Source organism: Alosa alosa, chromosome 9 (genome assembly GCF_017589495.1).
Source record: "Alosa alosa isolate M-15738 ecotype Scorff River chromosome 9, AALO_Geno_1.1, whole genome shotgun sequence".
NCBI classification, from domain to species: domain Eukaryota; kingdom Metazoa; phylum Chordata; class Actinopteri; order Clupeiformes; family Clupeidae; genus Alosa; species Alosa alosa.
In genome coordinates, this window is record NC_063197.1 from 6,071,132 (window position 1) to 6,091,962 (window position 20,831).

Here is a 20,831-nt window from a genome sequence, read left to right on the forward strand (position 1 = left end):
TGGGTAAAATTAGTTTGGGAATTAAAGTATAGTTCCATGTCAAATCAGCCTAGAAAATTGCCATGCTTCATTTTCAGTCTTGAAAGTTTTAAATAGGAAAATTACCGGAAATCTTTTAAGTCACTTTTAAGCGTGATGCTAGCAGGCGAGATGCTTATGGTCTAATCCGATTCAATGATCTATGCTAGGCTGGAGCTAAAAGTGGATGAACCAGACTCACAGGACTGCTGGATGAACTGGAGAAAGGTAAAAAATCAATTGTTTAACTCGAGGGGAGGTGGAAAATGAGCGTAATTCCCCAAATGGTGGAATATCCCTTTAAACATGTCAAATGGAAACTGTAGTATTAATATATGCATCACCTAATATTATTAAAGGTCAATTTCCTCATTGACAGAGAACGGCCTGTCTTTCTCCATATCAGTGAGTGACTCATCAGTTCGCTAATAAAGCAATGGCACACATGAAAATATTTACCGATTTAAGGATTTCTGATCTTCTTTTGGACTGGAGGACATTAATCTAGAGAGAGAAAACAGAACAGAAAAATGATACACTTACTGTATATCCATTAGCACATACATTTACATGTTGCAGTGGTGATTAAATATAATCTTTTGGCAACAGGAGAGCAAATTCAAGTAAATCCTCAAATCCCAAGTTTCAATGAAATGTCCTTTAAATTAGATAGCACTAAAATATTATGAAATAATTAGTGCATTCAGTCATAGGCCAATCAGAAACATACAAGGACATTTTTGTATGGAGAAAGTTGCAAATAGCCAGGCAATTATTTAGGTATTATTTTTGGAGAATGACTGATGTAAACGAGAAAGTACCTAACATTGTGCACAGAAACAACAGGGACAGTGAAACAAAACAGTGTGACAAGAATAAACCACATTAAATAGAGAAGTGTGGTCAGTCCATCTGCCTGGAAACCTTCCTTCTCACCACTGACCGCTACCTCTTTGAGCCACCAGGGGGAGCAGCGGTCTTCTCCCTGTGGCGTCCCCTGCATCTCTAGAACCACAGGCCCCTCCATCGGCCCACCCCACCGCCACTGAGCCCTCCCAGCTAAAATATGAGCCCTTTTGACAGACTTAATTAACTTTGGAGGGCATGACACAGCGCTCACTGTTAGCGAGTCGCTTCAGGTTAACAAGATTTAAAGAAGGGAACCTGATGAGGTTGTGTGCAGAGTGGTGAGTGACCAATGCTCGCCCTCCCTGTCTCACTGGCTGACAGAGGGAGGACTGTGTGGTGAAGCAACCAACGCCTGAGGAGGGACACACACACACACACACACACGCAGGCTCACTGTCGCATGTCAGTGCCAGGGAGAGAGAGGCTTGTGTGAGAGTGAGTGAGTGTGTGTATGTGTGTGTGTGTGTGTGTGTGGCCAGTGGACAGATCAACAGCTCTTCCCCCTTTCACAGCCAAGATCCAAGTTCTGGTCTGCGTGACTGCCCTGCATGAAAGAGGAACGCAAAGACCTCTCACTGACAGGGCAACAGTAGCATCTGTGGCTAATGCCTCACATGGATGCTAATGTAACTGATGCGATTCCTTAATTAAGTCAAGAAGAGAGAGAGAGACAGAGAGAGAGAGAGAGAGAGAGAGAGCAGGGAAAGGCAAGGCAGATCTAAATAGAAAAGCAGTGAAAGCCACAGAGATACAGAGTCAGACACAGCATTAAAAAGATAAGACAAAAAGAGAGAGATCTACAGAACGAGACAGAATATTAGATTGAGACAGAGATAGAGAGAGGAGAGCAAGAGAGAGAGAGAAAGAGAGAGAAAGAGAGAGAGAGAGAGACTCAAGGGAGGGCAGGACATAAACAGCCGCGCTCATTTCCATGCAGGCTGGTCATTAAAAAAGGTCAGCTGTGCTTGCAGGATGTCTGCCTTTAGTCTTCTGGGCAGGTCTCTCACAGCTTTAGAACTCACATGGACAGTCAACACAGAGGACACATGCCGCCACATAAACACCAGCCCCAGTGGTGACACAGATGACTGCTTTCCTATTAGTTCACACAATCAGCTAATCCTTCTCAGTGGAGGCCTGCACATGTGTTGTGTTGAAGTGGCTCAGAGACGGTTACTTCAGGGGGCCTGCACATGTGTTGTGTTGAAGTGGCTCAGAGACGGTTACTTCAGGGGGCCTGCACATGTGTTGTGAGCTACGCACCTGGAGCACGTAGTCGAGGACGATGTGGCGGAAGCACTTGCGCGTGGCCGTGAGGATGCTGGTGGCCTCCTCCACCTCGTGCTGCTTGTTGCGCGGCGCCTGGGCATTCTTGGTCAGCGCCGCCTCCTTCTCCTCGCTCACCTTGTCAAACTGCTTTTTGGCCTCCTTGAATTTCCGCAGGTCTCTGCCAGACAGCAAGGGAGGGAAGGAGTGGGAGAGAGAGAGAGAGGAAAGGGAAAATATTTCATTTGATATAGCCCTGCGGTTTCATTTCAACTCACGCTGCGCTAGCACCTCCATGTGATATAACTATAAACAACCATGACTGTTGCGAATGGAAAATAAAAAACAGAATTTACTTGTTGCACTTTAATTACACAAAGTTTTGCTGAGGCTTAAGAAATACTTGTTTTTCAGCACTTTTCTACCACAACAGTTAATTCGGTAATCGTGCTTCCCAGCACTACACATTAATGAGTTTGTGAGTCAGAAGGCTGATTTTGAAAGCACGCTCTTAATCTCAGTAATTATAATCTCGGTCACCAACCCCCGAGCATGAGGTCATAGTGACACCGAGCGACCTCTCAGCATATGATTTGTGGCCTATGGGAGAACACCAGCGGAGGGAAGCCCTGTGTGGATGGAGAAATGTAACATGTGTTTTGCATGCGCATAGATCTGTGGCGCTGAATGCATAGTACTCACTCCTTCATAAACGTCTGGAGTTGGGATTTGATTGATCTCTGGGCTTGGTCAAATAGTATCTGTGGAGAAAAAACAAACCACATAAGAAGAGCTTCAATGACAACATGGTGGTCTACTACTTCACTCAGTCGACCCAATCTACAAATGTAGGCTAATTTGTGCTTAGTCAGTGCCATGATTGAAGCTATTAACTTGATAGAGCTGGGGGAAAAACAAAATAAAACAAAAAAATCCCATGAGGCATCATTCTCAGATGAGGGTTTCCCTACAAAGGCCACTCCAGTTAAACAATGGCAGTCTGAATGATTTGGGTGAGTGAGTGAGATTGTGACAAACACTCCAGCTGCCCCGTGCTTCCAAGATCATGTGCTTAGTTGCGCTCAATAGAAACCTGAACCGCATATCAGCTGATCTTATCGTGAGGCTCCAGCAATGACTCACTACAGTCAGGCCAACACCACGCTTCCTGCTTCCCCAGCCAATCAGGAGGCCCATATGGCAGCAGGTCAGGGGCTCCCTTCCAAATCCCACCCAGGACAGCAGGCCACTTACCGGTGGCTGGCAGCACGGTGATAAGTATGGGGAACTTCACTACACTTCCCTCTAGCAGGGTTTTTATAACAATGCATTCAAGCTAACTATGCGTAGAAGATTTTTTTTTTTTTTTTTTAAAAAGACTTTATTAATAAAGTTGGAAAGGGGAAATGCATGAGGAATTGAAACTAGTGGCTAAAATGGGGCTTTGTGCTTTTAGGCTCAAGTGTTCTTCGCTTACTGTGTGGTAGTTGATCATCTCTTGCAGGCTTTCAGCAAACTTTGTCAGGCTAGACTGCGAACAGAAATGGAACAGACCATTAGACTCCAAATGAAGTACAAGTTGAAAACAGACTGACAAGGCAAATGTTATAACAATGATAACTTTTTCGTTCTCTTCCTTTTTTACAGTAAATGGGGTTTCGGCAAACAAGCTGGTGTTATGCCAGATTACCATATGATTTTATAATCCAGCTATTCTGAGAGTATCTCCTCTTGTAGCACCACCAACAACTAGACATTCTAATTCTAGCACTTACCGCCTGACTAAAACTGATAGTTGCCTGTATGGAAGTAGCACTTACTGCTGCACTAACCTTGCTGCTTACCTTGTCCTTACTGCCCTGTACCTTGATTGTTTCCCTTGGGTAAAAGGTGTCAGCGAAATGTAATGTAAGGTAATGTAAAAGTGTGCAGGATTTGAAGAGGATTTAATTTCACATCTGGATATATTAGCCTACGCTCACAGAGTGGGCTCACAATGCTGCTTTAAAGAGTTTCTTTCTAAATACATACTAGGGCTGGGCCTCGTTCCCAGGGGGAGGGCGATCGAGGAAGGGAAATATACAGAATTTACAGGAATGCCAAGCTGTTGAGTACACAGACTGAGCAAACAGCTGAAGTGCAAACAATAAACCCCAAGACCCTACTACAGCGGACACTAATCGGGAATCACAAAAATCTCCTGATACAGCCCATGGGACTCTCAGATGCTCAAACGGCCACAGTCTGTGCAGGGCAGGCCACTCTGTTTAGCGGGCGAGTCACGTACCTCAATGACCTCATCTCTGGTGGACTGCTGTGCGAGCTCCCGGATGCCATTCACAAACTGCTTGTTGGCCGCATTGTAGGCCTTTCCAGCATCAATCATGCCAATACATAGTTTCACCAACTAAAGGAAAGAGACAGACAGACAGAGAGACGGGGGGTTGTAAAAAAGCTCTGTGAATAATGGATTCAAGCATTCAGCACTAGCTAGTCTCAGAAGCAGTCCTCCCAGTCATCAGCCTTAATTCCATGTGGGTGATATGGGTGATCTTAAAGCAATCTGTACTGTTGGATTTCTTTAATTAGCCTATTTCAGGCCCCTCATTTAAAAATAAACTGACACACCAGATCAAGATGAGGGGAAAAAATGAATCTTACGTAACGCAACACATCACTAACAGGATTTTCTCGAGATGTCTTCACATCCCACACAGTCACAGTGGGTGAGGCAAAGCTAAGAAATCAGAGCCACTGATTGTCCTGCTTCTGTATACATTAGCTAGTCTAATTGCTCTTAAGCAAACCACATACTTACAAAGCATACATCCCATGTTTAAATATTAAAGGGTAACCTTTAGGGAAAACTAATGCAATATCTTAGACATAAGTGCTGTGGATGTACATTAAAGGAGATTAGAGGCTAATTGGATGATGGACAATGCTGTATGCTATGCTACTGTTGTGGTGCTTGGTAAAAGGGGCTCAATTGTGGGGCTGTAATGTGCAGCCCCAGAGCACACAGTGTACTCGTGGAGCTTCCTCTTGTTACCTCTGCATTTATGCTTGTTCTAATGTACAGGGCCACTCTGCGGTGCCAGACGTGGACAAACACTAGCCTAATCCACCGTGCTATACGACTCTTTGCTTTCATTAATGGCTCATGTTTGCCTACTTCTGAGTGAGACTACGTTCAGAGAGATTTAACTCCTCTCTCAATAAAAGCTGTGTTATCCTAGGACTTAGGCTCGGTGGTTATGGTGGGGGGGTGCTGTATGTGAGTGTGTGTGTCTGTTTGTGTGTGTGAGTAAGAGCAGAGTGAGCCACAGCGTTTCTAAGAAAAGCGCCCTCCTGAAGTCCAGCCTTCTTGCTTGGACCACTGCGGAGTGTATCCTTCCGCCTGCTGACCAGGGGAAGTGACACCAGCACAGGGGAGTGAGTCACTGAGCCACAGGACGCTGGGTGGGTCTGCTCTAAACAATACAACTGCATCTCTCCACGACCTCTGCTCAAACAGCAGCTAGAGTGGACACCTTCATTCCAGTGTTCCATGTAAATATGTGACTCACTCCATACCTCTCTCTCACACACACACACAGACACAGACACAGACACACACTTAGTAGTCGTCCCCTACTCCTTTCTAACATGCACTCAACCTTTCATTATTGACAAGCCAGGATTAGAGCAGGGCGATTGCTTAATCTGGGTCTACTAAGGGGCATAGGGGGTGAGTAGCTGCGTCTAGAGGAGGGTGAACATGGAGGGGACAGATGGGGTTATGAGTGGAGCTGTGGCTTTCTGAGTTTCCATGGCGGCAGGAATGCAGTGTCATTGTTCCTCGCCTGCCGGCTCTTTTGCTGACCGTACCTTGTCCAGCTTGGTCTCCAGTTCACAGACGTCCCCCTCCACCTCCTCTATTGTGGCCCTGTGGTGAGGAACAGAGGGATAGAGAGAGAGAGAGAGAGGGAGATAGGGAGAGAGGGAGGGAGGGAGGGAGGAAGAAGAGCATGAGACAGGAAAAGGGGAGAGAAAGAGACAGATGGACACTGAATATTTTTGCCAAAGGAAACTGGGAAATGGTGATGCTCTCAATTATTCACACGCACAAAAAAAAAAGATATTGCGAAAGAAATGGTGGCTATTGCAAAAACAATTCTCAACCCACAGAGGAACCGAACAATGACAACACACCAAAAAAGGAAATCACAGAATTGGCTCATACTCCACACGTATTGTATAAACACACACACACAAACAAGTATCTCCAAAATGAAAAAAAAAAGCACAGCTTGAGGGACCAGATTTAGAGATGCTACTTTTGGTATGGCCGGAAGCCTGTATCTGACATTTATGTTAGGCGAGCATGACGAGGCACAGCGTAGCTCTCCCCCAGACACAAACTCCCTCCGGTGACACACACTGCCCCGACTCCAAGGGAAGCTCCGTCCAGTTCCCGACTCTGCGAGTGAGTGAGGAAGAAACAATCTCCAACAGTGTACACCATGCATTCACACTCACAATAACATCAAAGGGTTATTCCCCACACACAACTAACAGACCAACATGCACACAACAGAAGCCAACAGAATGAGTCAGGGTCCAATAATGAAGAGTTCAAGACCTAACATGCCCAGAGTAGAGGACAATTGATGGTCCCAAAGTGAAAATATACACAGTGAAGTTCAAAGCAAGGTGCTTCTGAAGGCACAAGTTTAATGATGGACCGATTTGTGTTCTTCAAAGACAGGAGCAGTTTGAAGGGCTGACACAGAATGGCTGGGTTTCCCACTCTACCTCTCAGATTAAAAAAAGAAGCAGACACAACAGCAGGCTCACTAACTAGCGGTTGAAGCGAAAGCTTCAAGTGTTTTGACAAAAGCCAAGCGCTTTGGATAGACCACAGGTCAGTTTGCTATTTCTATCCACCACCACAACAGAAGACATGCTAAAACCTGTTTTGTCTCCAGATGGAGCTATATGACTCAAACACATAGTGTTGGGGAACAACACTCTGAAGAGCAGACTCCAGTTCTGATTGGATGCTAGCTAGCGACAAATATGGAACTGACGAGACAACCTCGTTTGTGCATACCACCCTCCTCTTTTTAGGAGAGAACCTCCAAACTGCAAACTAACTTATGCTAAGCTAAGGTCATGAGGAGACTTCATTTCAGCTTTGTTTTTGGATCTCACAGCATAGCCACTTCTCAACATTAGACATCATAGCATTTTGTGGGCTGTTTAACAATTAATGCTGGACTCCTTTGTTTGAAGCTATCATTAGGCCTACCCTTTCCAAAGAAGAGTAATGCAACAATCCCAATGTGCATTGCAAGCTTCATTTAATTTTCTTCAAAAGAAAATTAGATTCGGGAACAATACTTATGAAATAGCTTCTGTTGCAACCCTGGCCGAGTGATGAAGTTTACTCCCTCCTCTCCTCCTAAAAGTGCACCCAGTCCAAACACAGGCCTGGTTAGAATAGCATTCAGCTTAAGGAATGTTCTAATTAGAACTTGACTGGTATGACCTGTCTTGAATGTGAATGCTGCACTTGATGGTATAAGTATAAGTATATATACTCTTTTGATCCCGTGAGGGAAATTTGGTCTCTGCATTTATCCCAATCCGTGAATTAGTGAAACACACTCAGCACACAGTGAATACACAGTGAGGTGAAGCACACACTAATCCCGACGCAGTGAGCTGCCTGCAACAACAGCGGCGCTCGGGGAGCAGTGAGGGGTTAGGTGCCTTGCTCAAGGGCACTTCAGCCGTGCCTACTGGTCGGGGTTCGAACCGGCAACCCTCCGGTTACAAGTCCGAAGCGCTAACCAGTAGGCCACGGCTGCCCAACAATATAGCAAATTCTACAGCCAAAGAATGTTTGGTCTAACATTCTAATGCAACCATGGACTTGGAGTCTTGTAAATAACAGGAAGAAGAGGTGAGAGTTTATCGAAGGCGGCTCTAGTGTCAAGTGCAACGTTGGCTCTGGACTCACATAATCAAAAACACAAGGGAGAAGGATCGGCTAGCCAGTGACTGAGATAATACTGCAATGAGAAAGAGAGACAGAGAAAAAGAAAGAGAAAGAGAGACAGAGACAGAGAGAAAGAGAGAGACAGAAAGAGAAAGAGAGACTAAGGAGGCGATGAAAGACAGTCCGGGTGGGGTGGGACTTGTCCATGTGGTTTGGTTCTGAGATGGTTCTCTGGGCTGCTGTTGGGGTTGAAAGAGTCTCCGGCGTAATCAGCGCGCAGTTGTGGCCAGTGTGTAGAGGATAATGAGGCTCCCAGATTAGAGCTGCGATACCCACGGCAACCGGCACGGAGACCCGCCCACCAGCTGTCGCCGCGGCCACCTCAGAACATCTGGCCGTCACCACAGAGACCGACACAGATCACAGGATCGCAAAAGCGGGGAGGCCAAGGATCTCAGACGACAATTTTCTCACCCAAACGAGCGACTATGCTTGCAGTGAACTAAAATGGGACATCTATAAATAGCCAGTGGAAGCAATAAAACAGCTTGAGTGTAAACTGAACTGTATCACCTTCGGTATAAATAGGTCAAAAAAAGAACTCATGGGCAAAAAAAAATCAGAAAGGAGGGACACTTTCCAGAGCTCTGCTAACAGCACCCTTTCTCTACACTGTTTTTACACCATTTATTTCACCAAATTGATGTCTAGCCTACTAAGCTATCTCTGACAGCCTGTGGATTTGTAAAGGGATCTGAAGTCACTGTGATTTACGGACTAAGACCGGCCGTCATACTGCTGAACCAGCACAACTCCATGGCTTGGCAGCATGAGCCACCAGTAGGGAAAAAAAACCTTTGTAGCCACCACCCTATTACATAATCAAAGTGAAGCGCTAACTATGCCTAAGACTAATTTATAACCCAATAGCCTACAATGAGCAATTTACATGATAAGCAACAGGCTCCTCTAATTTGAGGTTAAGTCTGGTCATGAGCCTCAACGAGAACAAATTTCAGGCAACACTAGAGGCGGCTGTTTTTCTCTAACAGCTTACCCAGCCCTGTAACAGATCAGACCCCAAGTGACAAAATGAAGGACCAACTGGGAAATTATTGTGAAATCAGTCCATGCTTCCTCTAGCCTTAACCCCACTAAAGGGAGTCAGGGAGTCAAACGATAGCTAGGCTATGTAGTTGTGAAACATTTTTGTTCCTTTCTCAGTTTCGTTCTTTGTTTGAAATCTGACCAGGGTGCTGGAAGAGGGAACTTGGGAAAGTGCTGACGGAGGGATAAGAAAGGAGGGGCGGCGGAAAGTAGGCCGCTGCGCTGCCTCACAGTCACGACCTTGGAGCATGTCCAAAGCGTGTCTGGGTAATGAGGGGGGGTGGGATGGGGGTCACGATAATGAGGGGGACTTCACGGGGAGGCTGTGGCACAGCTCTCATCAGCAAGAGAGCTACACTATCTCCTTAGCACAAGCAGCCTGACACCTGGTCACCCGGTCATTTGGAGGGGCAAGTCTGTCCTGCCTGTTTACTCTACTCTGCGTTAAGATGGCTGAGGTTCGTACTCTTGCAAATTCCATCCAATCCTATTAAGGGGCTGGTATTTCTCCTACTGTGAGAGTTCCTGGACCTGGACTCAAATAATCTGAGGAGACATAGTCTCTGATTACAGGGATTCATCCTTGACAACTGCACGTTGGCAAATTTGTAAATTCCATGAAAAATTCCTGGGATTTTCTTGTTACACGAGGAGTGGATTTTGAATGGATAGTAAAACAAATAAAAGAGCAGGTGGGCATGTCGGTACCCAGCAGATTTTCTCTGTTAGTTCTACAGTTATGACAACACACAGCACTCAGGCTCACAGACAGGATTCTAGCTAAATGGCTCTAACTGCACTGAAAGCTTATTTATTTATTTATTTATTTATTTATTTATTTATTTATTTATTCATTCTGCCACTTAATGTTTTAATATCTTAAATCAAGTCTCAAAAGAACCAATGATTTACTACTTCTGACAAAAACTAATGGCCGTAGTAATCACACCATTATTCACCATGTCGTGTAAGAAAAGCAGGTCTCCCATCCCAATTTCATGACTTGGCCCAAGGGTTTAAGTGCTTTTACAAACAACTAGCTTAGCCAAAGTGATCCTGGAGGACTCTGTACTTCCATGGGATTGAATTGGAAACCTGCTGCACATTCCATCACTGGGGCCACAAATGCTGTGTAAAACATTATGGGTAATACTCTTCCCAGACAAGAAGCAACAACTAAAATGCTCATCTGATAATACTGCAAAGTAAGCCAAAAACACTGTTATCATCTTTAGTCGTAATATCAGTGTTGTCATTATCTGGTGCTTAAGTCTAAACACAACAGACAATGCCAACTGGCTCTCTACAAACCCTTATCTCCACTCGGTGATCAGATCATGCAAAAGTGCTTTGTGTCAGACAGAGCATTTTGGAAAACACTCAAGTATCTGTCTATGGCCATCTAAAGTAAAAACAGTACCCGCAGAGAATAAACACGTGGATAACGGTACTGGCTATCAGATTCAAGTGTTTGGCATGGGTAATGTGTGGTGTCAAGCATTCATTTTCTTTTATTTAATATGCATCTTTAAAAGAGATATCAACATAACTTTGAACTTCAGCCAATAACTCATTTATAACATTCTTAATCCTTGGCATGGGGAAACGTTTTGAATGGTGCCATGTGCAGTAAAAGCATACAACCCACTCACAGCTAATCTTTCCACAGGCGGCAGGTTTCTGGGTGTGAGGACTGGACAGGTGGGCCCGTGAGGTAAAAGTCCATCTGACTACATGGCGTCGTGCTCCTGAAAGCAGAGGTGTGGCCTGCACTCACTCACTCACTCACTAAAGTACAGGGCTGAAGCCAGGCCACGTCCCTCCTCCATGCTCTCCCATCAGGTCACTGGGGCAGAGCAGGAGACAGCTGGAGACACCTCCCCGTAGCGGCTGCCAGAGCACTCACTCCAGATGTGCTCCTGCTATGTCAGCAGCAGTCCAGTCAAGGAGGAGGGAAATATATTGGATGTGCTATGGAAACCTGCTGCACACAGCAAGATTCATCTGAAACGTTCATGCCCTTCCACTGCGTGTTTTATACAGGGATATATATTCCCAATATAGTGAAAAACTGCTGAAGAAAGTGAAGCAGTTTCCAAAACACATCCACCAGCGTGCTTGACAGAGCTGACTGTTTCCATATTTTAGAGTCACAGGTCTAATGCTACCTATTTAGTCCTTCTAACCCGAACTAAAATAATGCACTATCAGAGGTAATGTTTCCTATAAGAACTAGTTATGGTCAATCTGGGCACAGTATAGCTGAATCTTTGTTAGTGTCTGGCTTATATTATCACACTCTTAATCTCTGAAACCAGATGGGCATAGCTGAACAGATTTTTTATTCTTATTTGGTCCATCTTAAAGAAAACAGCTTAGGTCACACTTTGAGCTCCCAGTGAGCTCTAATCTTGGGCTTGAGCTGTGCTATTTGCCCTCAAGGGCTGTCTCGTCTTTAGATTCGGCTAATTCATTTATCTGTTGTGAGCTACTAACAAACTAAGAAAAGAGTAAAATAGAGTACAGGTTTTAAATAATGGTCTGCACAGGCTATTCAGAACCACAATGGACAGGCTCATTAGTCCCAACTATATGCTGAAAACATTTGTGATGAACATGTGACGAGACCTACTGTCAGACACAGAGTGAGGAGAGAAAGGGCCTTTCCTCCATCAAAAGCACTTCCTTTAACAGGCCACTCAGCTCGGATTTACAATTGTTTTAGACAAGATTCAACAAAGAATCTGACAGACAGATGAAACAAATCACATACAGTATGGATGTGATGGATGTATGGACAAGTAACAGCACATGGGCAAGAGATACTAAGCAGTATCATATATTTTGAGTAGACATCCTCTTTCAGGTAGCAAAATGATCTAGCTGGATTAGACGTGCTTGCTATCTCATGTCTCATTTGAATATACAAAAGAGTGGGCATTTTCGCTCTGCTGGCACTAGCCCAGGAGTTAGACCCATATGTGCCAGGACCATGTAGTCAAACAGGTTTGTCATACACACTCTACAAGAGACAGCGTTGTTGGGGCCCCAGCGATCCATCTCAGGCGCCAATCTCAAGGACAACTTAAAAAAAAACACCTTTCTGCACTGCAGAGGTGAACAAAAAAAAAAAATCACACATTATTTTCACTGCCAGCTGGAAAGACGATACGCTATCCCCCAGGATCAGGCACCAGGACACACATTCCTGCTATGAGAGAGAGGGGATGTAAATTGGACCAATGGCCTTTCGCTCACATGCTGATGTGGAGTGGAACACGAGCCTAGGCCTGGCCCCTTTGTTTTGGCTCTCTTCCTGCCATTGTTGGGAAAAGCCACACTGTTGAAGGAGTCGGGGGTTCCCGTTGAGGTAAAACATCTCACTATGAGGGATATGAGAGAATTGGATGCTCTTGAGAAACCACATCACTCTGATGAGATCATTCATTTTTCCAATGAGTGTGTGGGACAGGGGTGGGGTGTTTTGGATGGGATATGTTTGTCAATTTTACTTCTAAGGAGCTATCAGGTGGGCGGTCTGGGGTGAATTGTTTGTGTGTGAGTAACAGTTGATATCTTCTGTGCTTGTGCCATGGAAAACCTGTCCACAACACATCTAAGCTTAGACCATCCCCTCATGACATCAAGCCTTCCATGCATGTTATATCCTAAACATTAATTATCATTTAATTTCAGCTTACCATAATCACATTCTATACATTAAAGGGCCACTCAGTTACATTTGATGTGTAAACATAAACATCATCCTGCTACTTTCTTTCAGAGGTTTCATTGCATGAAGTATTTTTGGTTCTCGAGGGGGGATGGTACAGTGAAGTGCTCCATCATAACCCGAGGCTGTGTTTATCAAACATTTCCTGTGGACATCGCCAACACTAATAACGGCTGCATCGCCATAGCTGGGGAAGCACAGATAATGTCAGTGAAATTGAAGAGGGACAAGGGCCATCCAATTTAATAAAAAAAAAAACATCAGCATAACCTCCATTTGACTTTTTCAAATGGAAACATTGACAAGGAAACGGTTTCAGCCTGTTGCTGAATCACAAGCAGTTTAGGTTGTAGATTCAGTTCAGCTGAAAACAAAGTTTAAAGCTCTTGGTTGTCTCAAGCCTCAGATTCAGCAAGGGCAGCATATCAACAAGAAACACTGTAGGCCTAGTGTAGATACACTCAAAGCCAGAAGCACACTAATTAAAGTTGAGTCAGTTATCTCTTTTTAAACAACCCCACACCTTTGTAAACCCGTCACCCCTTTTCAGCCTTGGACTGATTTTGGATACAAGGAGAGAGGATTGTGAAAAGGCCAGCTTATTTCCATTTGAAAGAGACCCACGAAACAGAGAGAGGAAACACCACTAATGTGCTCTCCAGCCATGTGTCACATTTTCAGGGCAAGAGTAAAAATCTCTCCACTCAAGAGGGGCATCATACAAGACATACAAATGGAAACAGATGTCAGAAAAGCTACAACCATTCCATACTGCCCCATGTGCTAGCCATTTTTTCATCCATAACTATTTATCCTTCCTCCACTCTGCCAAATTAAACATAAAGGGGTCAAAGGTGCAAGGCAGCAGCACTCACTAAAGTGGAATGGAAACATTATACAATACTGCAGAATACAACCGAGACTGACCCTTAGAACCTCTCTTCAACCCAAAATCAGTCCAGCTACAGTGGAAAACCATCCCGTGGTCATACAGCACCCTCATCCTGACCGCCGACTAAGATTTCTAATGAGCAGTTCAAAACGGTCTAGCATTTCCTCGACTGAGCTAACTGATTGCCGGAGTCCCACTCCTAACTAACCTTATGTCCACTGCATCACCACAAGCGCTCCTGGATCACTTTTTTTTCTCTTTTGCTCATCCCCTGACTGATACAGATACACTCTCTGAAGAATGAAGAAGAAGGAAAAAATGGCTCTATTCAGTTTCCTGCAAACAACTTTCTAACATCTGCTCCTCATTTTCAGAGAGGATGTTGCTCTGTACAAGGGAGAGAGAGGGGGGGAATAGAGTAAGGAAAGAGAGGGAGGGAGGGGTGACTTTCACAAAGCTTGGAAAGCCCATGTCTGTGAGGAGAGGACAAACAAACAGATTTCCGCTGCACTGGCTTTTCTGGAAGGCAGTGATGGTCACACCAAAGATGGCACAGACCAGAAATTACTTATAAAACATCTTATTGGTATGAAAATGCCAAGTGGTCCTTAAGTTTCAAGGTAAACGTTCTACTGATATTTTGCTTCTTAACCGTTGACTTACACCATAAAGTCACATATTTTACATCATTGTACTTCATGTTGACCTAGCTGCAAGCAATTTTAGACCAATCAGTGTTTAAACACCTCTCACTCTTCATAACTTAGCCACACTTCTTTTAAAATCTTAAGATGCTATGGTAAAAACATATTATAGCTCAGCATGGAAAAGACACAATAATGTAGGTGCACCGATGTAAAATATCAGGCTTATCTTGCAATCAAGGGGGGAAGCTGCATGAGTGTTCCTCTGACTAACAAGATTAGGACCACAAATCGACCCTCTGAGGAAAGCCTTTTTCCTACAGTGACGTTCATAGAAACACAATGAAAGTGACTTCGCCAACATAACAAACAGATGACATCGCGTGGTACTATAGACAATTTTTAAGCCCTGTCGTACAGGATTTCAAAGACCTTCAACCTACCTAGTACCAATATATACTTTTCAAAACATTATAGCCTACCACTAATACCTTCCAAAGAAGGTAATGTTGCTTAAATAGAAGGTGAAATATGATTGAGCACCATTGCCTGCTTAGAATCACTGATCTTATATGTCTCGATTTAGAATACCAAAACTTTACTTTCTAGCACTGTTGCTGCATGCAATCAACGCCGAACATACTTTCTTGACCAAAATATAGCAGATCTGGTGACATTTTGCCTACCTGAACCGCGGGGAGTCCTTGAGACATTCTTCAAAATCCAGCATAATTCTCATCTTCGTTTATTATTTACCAGCACTCTGAAGAGTCTTGGGGTAACAAACTGCTGAGTAGTTTCTTAGAGTAATTCGAACTCCGTAAGCTGGAGCTTGCTGCCTTGCTAACCAGCAGCTGCCGTCTAATGGCTAGCCAGCTAGCCGTATGCTGGCTAGCAAATGAACACTATCGAACAGTCTGTATCATAAATATGACCTGGCTTTCCACAAACCTAAACCTAAGCCTTTGTTAACAAACGACTGCCCGTACTTTCAGAATAATGTAACGTACACTCAGTTTGGCAGGTCACTGGAACTAGGGGGAGGAGAGATTTCGTACAGACGTAACCAGTCTGACGAATCGTTTATCCCAAGTTTCCTGATGGATGAAAAGGCATTTGAGTGACAGCACCAAAGAACCAATAGAACTACAACGTTTCTGTTCGAGGCGGGCCTTTGTCTCTTTTTTTTTTGGCAAAGAACCAACAACGTTGTTTATAAATACCCACCGACAAAACCCTACTAAATATCCTCAGTGAAACATAGGCTACTGTAAAACTCAGCTTTGAGGTTTGCGTCTATCCACCCAGCTTATTCCATCATCTGAGTGCACTGTCAACATTGGATATGGTTTGCCATATAAATAGTTTGCAGCAGCTGCTCTGTCAAGTTTAGTTCAACCCGCAAAAACAGCACTGTGCCTAAATAAGCGATAGTGTCGAAAATGATGTCAATAAATTAAAACTAAGCGGGGGTATAGGCTATATGCCATAGCAGTCACACTACAGACTATAAAATGCTGCTGGGTTGTGCGTGGACTGTGGTCGTGGCCTGTCGAGACGATCTGCGATGAACACCTTGAAATATCATAGCCTATTCATTTTGTAGAAGTATGCTGCCACCAAATGGAGAAAAGTATAACTACAACATAACGCCTACAAATTGTAAGCCTATAGATTACCCCAAAATGTCTTCAGTTTTGAAGTACACCTACTAGGCCTACTTTCTGAATAAAACAAAGAGTTACAGTACTTTGATACTTCAAAGTAGCCAACCTTTACTGTGATGATAACATTTTACAACCCCAATTTCCAAAAAGCGCTGTGTAATGCTGTGTAAAATGTAGGCTAAATAAAAACAGAATGTGATAATCTGCAAATCTTGTAAACTGCAACCATGCATAGGCAATATAAAATGTTGAAATTGGAAAATATAAGCAAATTTTGAATTTGGTGCCAGCAACGTGTCTCAAAAAAGTTGGGAGGGGGTCAATAAAAGACTGGAAAAGTTGTGTAATATGAACAACAAAAGGAGAAACATTTCACAACTAATTAGGTGAACTGGAACCATGATTGGGTGTCAAAAAGAGCATCCCAGAGATATTGAGTCTCTCAGAAGTAAAGATGTGGAGGTAGTCATCACTCTGTGTAAACCTGGACAGATGATGAAACAATAATGCTTCTTACCATAAAATTACAAAGGATTTTGGGATTTCATCATCTACAGTACATTATATCAACATATTCGGAGAATCCAGAAAAATCTTTAAAACAAGGCACAGGGCTGAAAATAAATATTGGATGGCCATGGTCTTTGGACCTCAGATCTCAGATGGTACTGCATTAAAACCCTTTTTCTGTAAAGAGCACAGTTAATGCTCCATTCACAAATGTGTAAACTCTACCATGCAAAGAATACATTTTATTTAGACACGATACAGAAATGCTGCATCTTATCTGAGCCTGAGCTCATTTAAAATGGACGTAAAGTGGGAAAAGGTCTTGTGGTTAGATCAGTCAATATTTGCAATTCTTTTTGGAAATCATGGACTCCTCCGGGTTAAAGTGAAGAGGGACTATTCCACTATCCAATGTATCCAACTTGTTATAGTGCTCAGTTCAAAACCCAGCATCTAAGGCATGGGCATCTTGCACATCTAGCAAGGCACAATCAATTCTGAATGATGGATTTGCTTTCTTTTCTTTCCTTCATTTTATTATGGTAGGTAATTTTATTTTCATTTGTTTGTGATATTTTCATAATATGTTTTATGTGTAATGTGTCATTTTATCTTTTATGCATGTGTGTAGAGTTTCTTATATGCATCTGGCCTGTTAACATTGGACCATGGACAACAGTTGCAAAATAGCCTTTTTGACTAATTCTGGCGCATTTACATTTGTATGTTCATTGATGTGCACTGTCCATGTCTTAATAAACCTTAAATAAAATAAAATAAATGTACACAGGTTTTGAGCAACATATATTGCCATTCAGACAATGTCTTTTTCAAGGAAGACCTTAAATATTTCAGGAAAACAATGGCAAAATTAATTTAGCACATAATTAAACAGTATTTCTCCCTAGAGGAAGAGTGCAGGCACTGAAATGACCCCAGACTGTTGAGCAGCTTAAATCCTATATTGGACAGGAATGGGACAACATTTCATTCTCAAAATTAACTGGTCTCCTCAGTTCCTAAACATTTACAGAATATTGTTAAATAAAGAAGTGAAGCAACACAATGATAAAAATGGCCCTGTCCCAATTTTTTTTTAGATGTGTTGCTGGCATTAAATAAAAAATGAACATATTTCTATAGCCTACAACTGCCCCTTGGCATGCCTCCATGGTTGAAAAAACCCTCAAAAGTGTCCTATTGGCTGGCCTTTACATTAGAAAAAAATGTCAGAGCCCTCTAGTGTGCCACTTCAAACAATTAAGTTGAAACAAATAATTCAAGATTTATGTGCAAAAAATTTGAGTTTTCAGAGCAACATGTTATGGCAATGCCTGAATGCAGACCTTATTAATCATTACTATTCTACCTTCCTTACTTTCAATTGCGAGTTGAAATTAATTTTAAATGATGACATAGGTCTGCAGTACAAATGTTTTTTTTTTTATTGTAGCTGAAACGAGTACAAAGGATCTTTAATCTATTCATTGAATTCATCATCGTCAGAACAGGAGCACAGAGGATGCCATCTCTATGGCACTTCACTCCGCCCTGTCCCACCTTGACAATAGCAACACCTATGTAAGAATGCTGTTCATTGACTTCAGCTCAGCGTTCAACACCATCCTCCCCACCAAACTGATCACCAAACTCAGTGAACTGGGCATCAATACCTCCCTCTGTAACTGGATTCTGGACTACTTGTATTGCATTCATTGTGTCTACACTTGAGATAAATAAGTTTTTTCTTTTATCACATACACATATATTGGTAGATGTTTTTTCTTTACCTTGACATGTTTCGACGTATACTTCCATCTTCATCAGAAGGTCACACGGTGGAGTAGTGTGACACGTTTTTATCAGCTGATGTTGTTACGGAGGTGTGATTCACCTGTCTTTTGACAGGTGGACCACACCTCCTGCTGTCAGTCAGCCGCCCCCCAGGACGGCACTCCAGGTATGGGAGAGCATGTTTGCTCCCTCATCTCTGTTCATCGTCTTTGGGCTCCGCTTTCCCATTTCAATCGCCTTCTTTATCCAGCGGTGGTATCGGTTGTTCTCCTGCTTAATGACTCTGGCATGCAGGAGGTGTGGTCCACCTGTCAAAAAACTGACAGGTGGATCACACCTCCGTAACAACATCAGCTGATAAAAATGTGTCACACTACTCCACCGTGTGACCTTCTGATGAAGACGGAAGTATACGTCGAAACATGTCAAGATAAAGGAAAAAAACATCTACCAATATATGTGTATCTCTCTACTCCCTCTTCACTTACAACTGCACACCTGTACATGGCTCTAACACCATTGTCAAGTTTAAAGATGACACTACGGTGATTGGGCTCATCAGCAATAACGATGAGACGGCCTACAGGGAGGAGGTCCAGCACCTAACATTGTGGTGCACTGATAACAACCTGGCTCTCAACACCAAGAAGACCAAAGAGCTCATTGTGGACTTCAGGAAGTCTAAAGCTAGCACACACACACCCATTCTCATCAACAGGACTGAGGTGGAGCATGTCACTAGCTTCAAGTTTCTGGGTGTCCACATCTCTGAGGACCTCTCTTGGACCCTCAACACCCCTACCCTGATCAAAAAGGCTCACCAGCGTCTCTTCTTTCTGAGGTCCATCTGTCTCCTCAGATCCTGGTGAACGTCTACCGCTGCAAAATCGAGAGCATCCTCACCAACTGTATCATAGTTTGGTATGGCAACTGCTCTGCCCACGACCGAAAGCACTGCAGAGGGTGGTGAAAACTGCCCAACACATCACCGGTTCCTCACTCCCTCCATCGAGGGGCATCCAGGCAAGCGATGCTTGCGTATATGCCAAGATCATCAAAGACTGTTCTCACCCCAACCACAAACTGTTCCACTCCACCCCTCCGGGGCGTTACAGGTCTCTCTTCGCATCCGAACCAGCAGGTTCAGAGGAAGCTTCTTTCCTGCGGCTGTCACCCTACTGAACTCTAGCTCTGCATTCTGGTGACATCCAACCAACTAAGCCCCCATCACCCCCTGCCCCGCCCCCGCCTGATGCCTCCTTGCCTGTGCCTGTTGAGGAGTCCACGACCATGGCAACCTTGACAGGGACAACAAGGAGGTGGACATCCCCATCCCCCAGCCCACACACAACTGCACCCCCTATCCCACCCATCTATCCCATCCATCTATTTATTTACAAATGTACATACTGTAATTACACTTATACTGTACATAGCCATATTCCACTGCTTTTCATTCTGCACATACACTTATTATTAATACTATTGTAATGTTACTGTTTCTGCACTACAATGGTACTGTTACCACACTGCACATAGTTGTACATACTGTACATATCTGTCTATATGGTTCATACTAAATATCCATATTTATTCAGTTTTTCTGTAATATATTCTGTTAATACACTGCATATACAAGGATACAAGGAAGTTTATTGTCACATGCATATTTATTGGATGTAAGAAATGCAGTGAAATTGTAATCTGGTGTCAGCCTATTTGTTTTATGGGGGTGCAAAATTGCAGTAGAAGAGGGGTTTAGTAGATTAAGTGGCAAGGGCTGCATAAGAAAGTTGGGAGGATTGGGATGGGGGGCACCCAACAAGGAGCACCTAAGAGCAACAGGGCAAGGAAAAACTCCTTATAGTCCACGGCTGGGGCTAACATGCCAGGGGTCTTGGTGTGTGTTGGGGGGATGACAAGGGATATGGGATAGTGGTTCATATGTGGGGAGAGGGCTAAATATGAGACAATGTTTATTTTGGGGCAGTTTTAAGTATGTTGGGGATGTGTGTTGGAGATTCCTGATAAATAATGTGCTGTGTACATCAGTGTACTGCAAGTATGGTGAAGGGACTTACTATTGCAAGCAGAGTACTGTATGTATGATTATGTGAGATGACAGTGAAGATGTGTGTGTGTGGGCAGGAGTGGAAAGTGACTGTCTGGTGTGTGTGTGTGTGTGTGTGTACTGTGTGTGTGGGTAGGTGGGGGCAGTGTGCTGTAAGTATGTGGAGGATGTGTGTTGGAGAAGATCCTGAAGACAATGTGCTGTCAATATGTCTATATTGTTCTTACTACTACT

General features: G+C 43.6%; 1 protein-coding gene across 1 annotated transcript in view; it reads right to left on the reverse strand.

Annotated features, from left to right (window-relative positions):
• LOC125300215 (arf-GAP with coiled-coil, ANK repeat and PH domain-containing protein 2-like) overlaps positions 1-15,634 on the reverse strand; it is a 39,307-nt gene extending 23,673 nt beyond the window's left edge. Inside the window, exons 1-7 of the mRNA XM_048251939.1 lie at positions 15,242-15,634; positions 6,064-6,121; positions 4,481-4,600; positions 3,671-3,724; positions 2,896-2,954; positions 2,191-2,374; positions 478-522 (exon numbers count right to left, since the gene is read on the reverse strand). Coding sequence (XP_048107896.1) covers positions 478-522; positions 2,191-2,374; positions 2,896-2,954; positions 3,671-3,724; positions 4,481-4,600; positions 6,064-6,121; positions 15,242-15,294 — 573 coding nt within the window. The 5' untranslated portion in view covers positions 15,295-15,634. The remainder of the gene's footprint in view (positions 1-477; positions 523-2,190; positions 2,375-2,895; positions 2,955-3,670; positions 3,725-4,480; positions 4,601-6,063; positions 6,122-15,241) is intronic.
• Between the last annotated feature and the right edge of the window lie 5,197 nt (positions 15,635-20,831).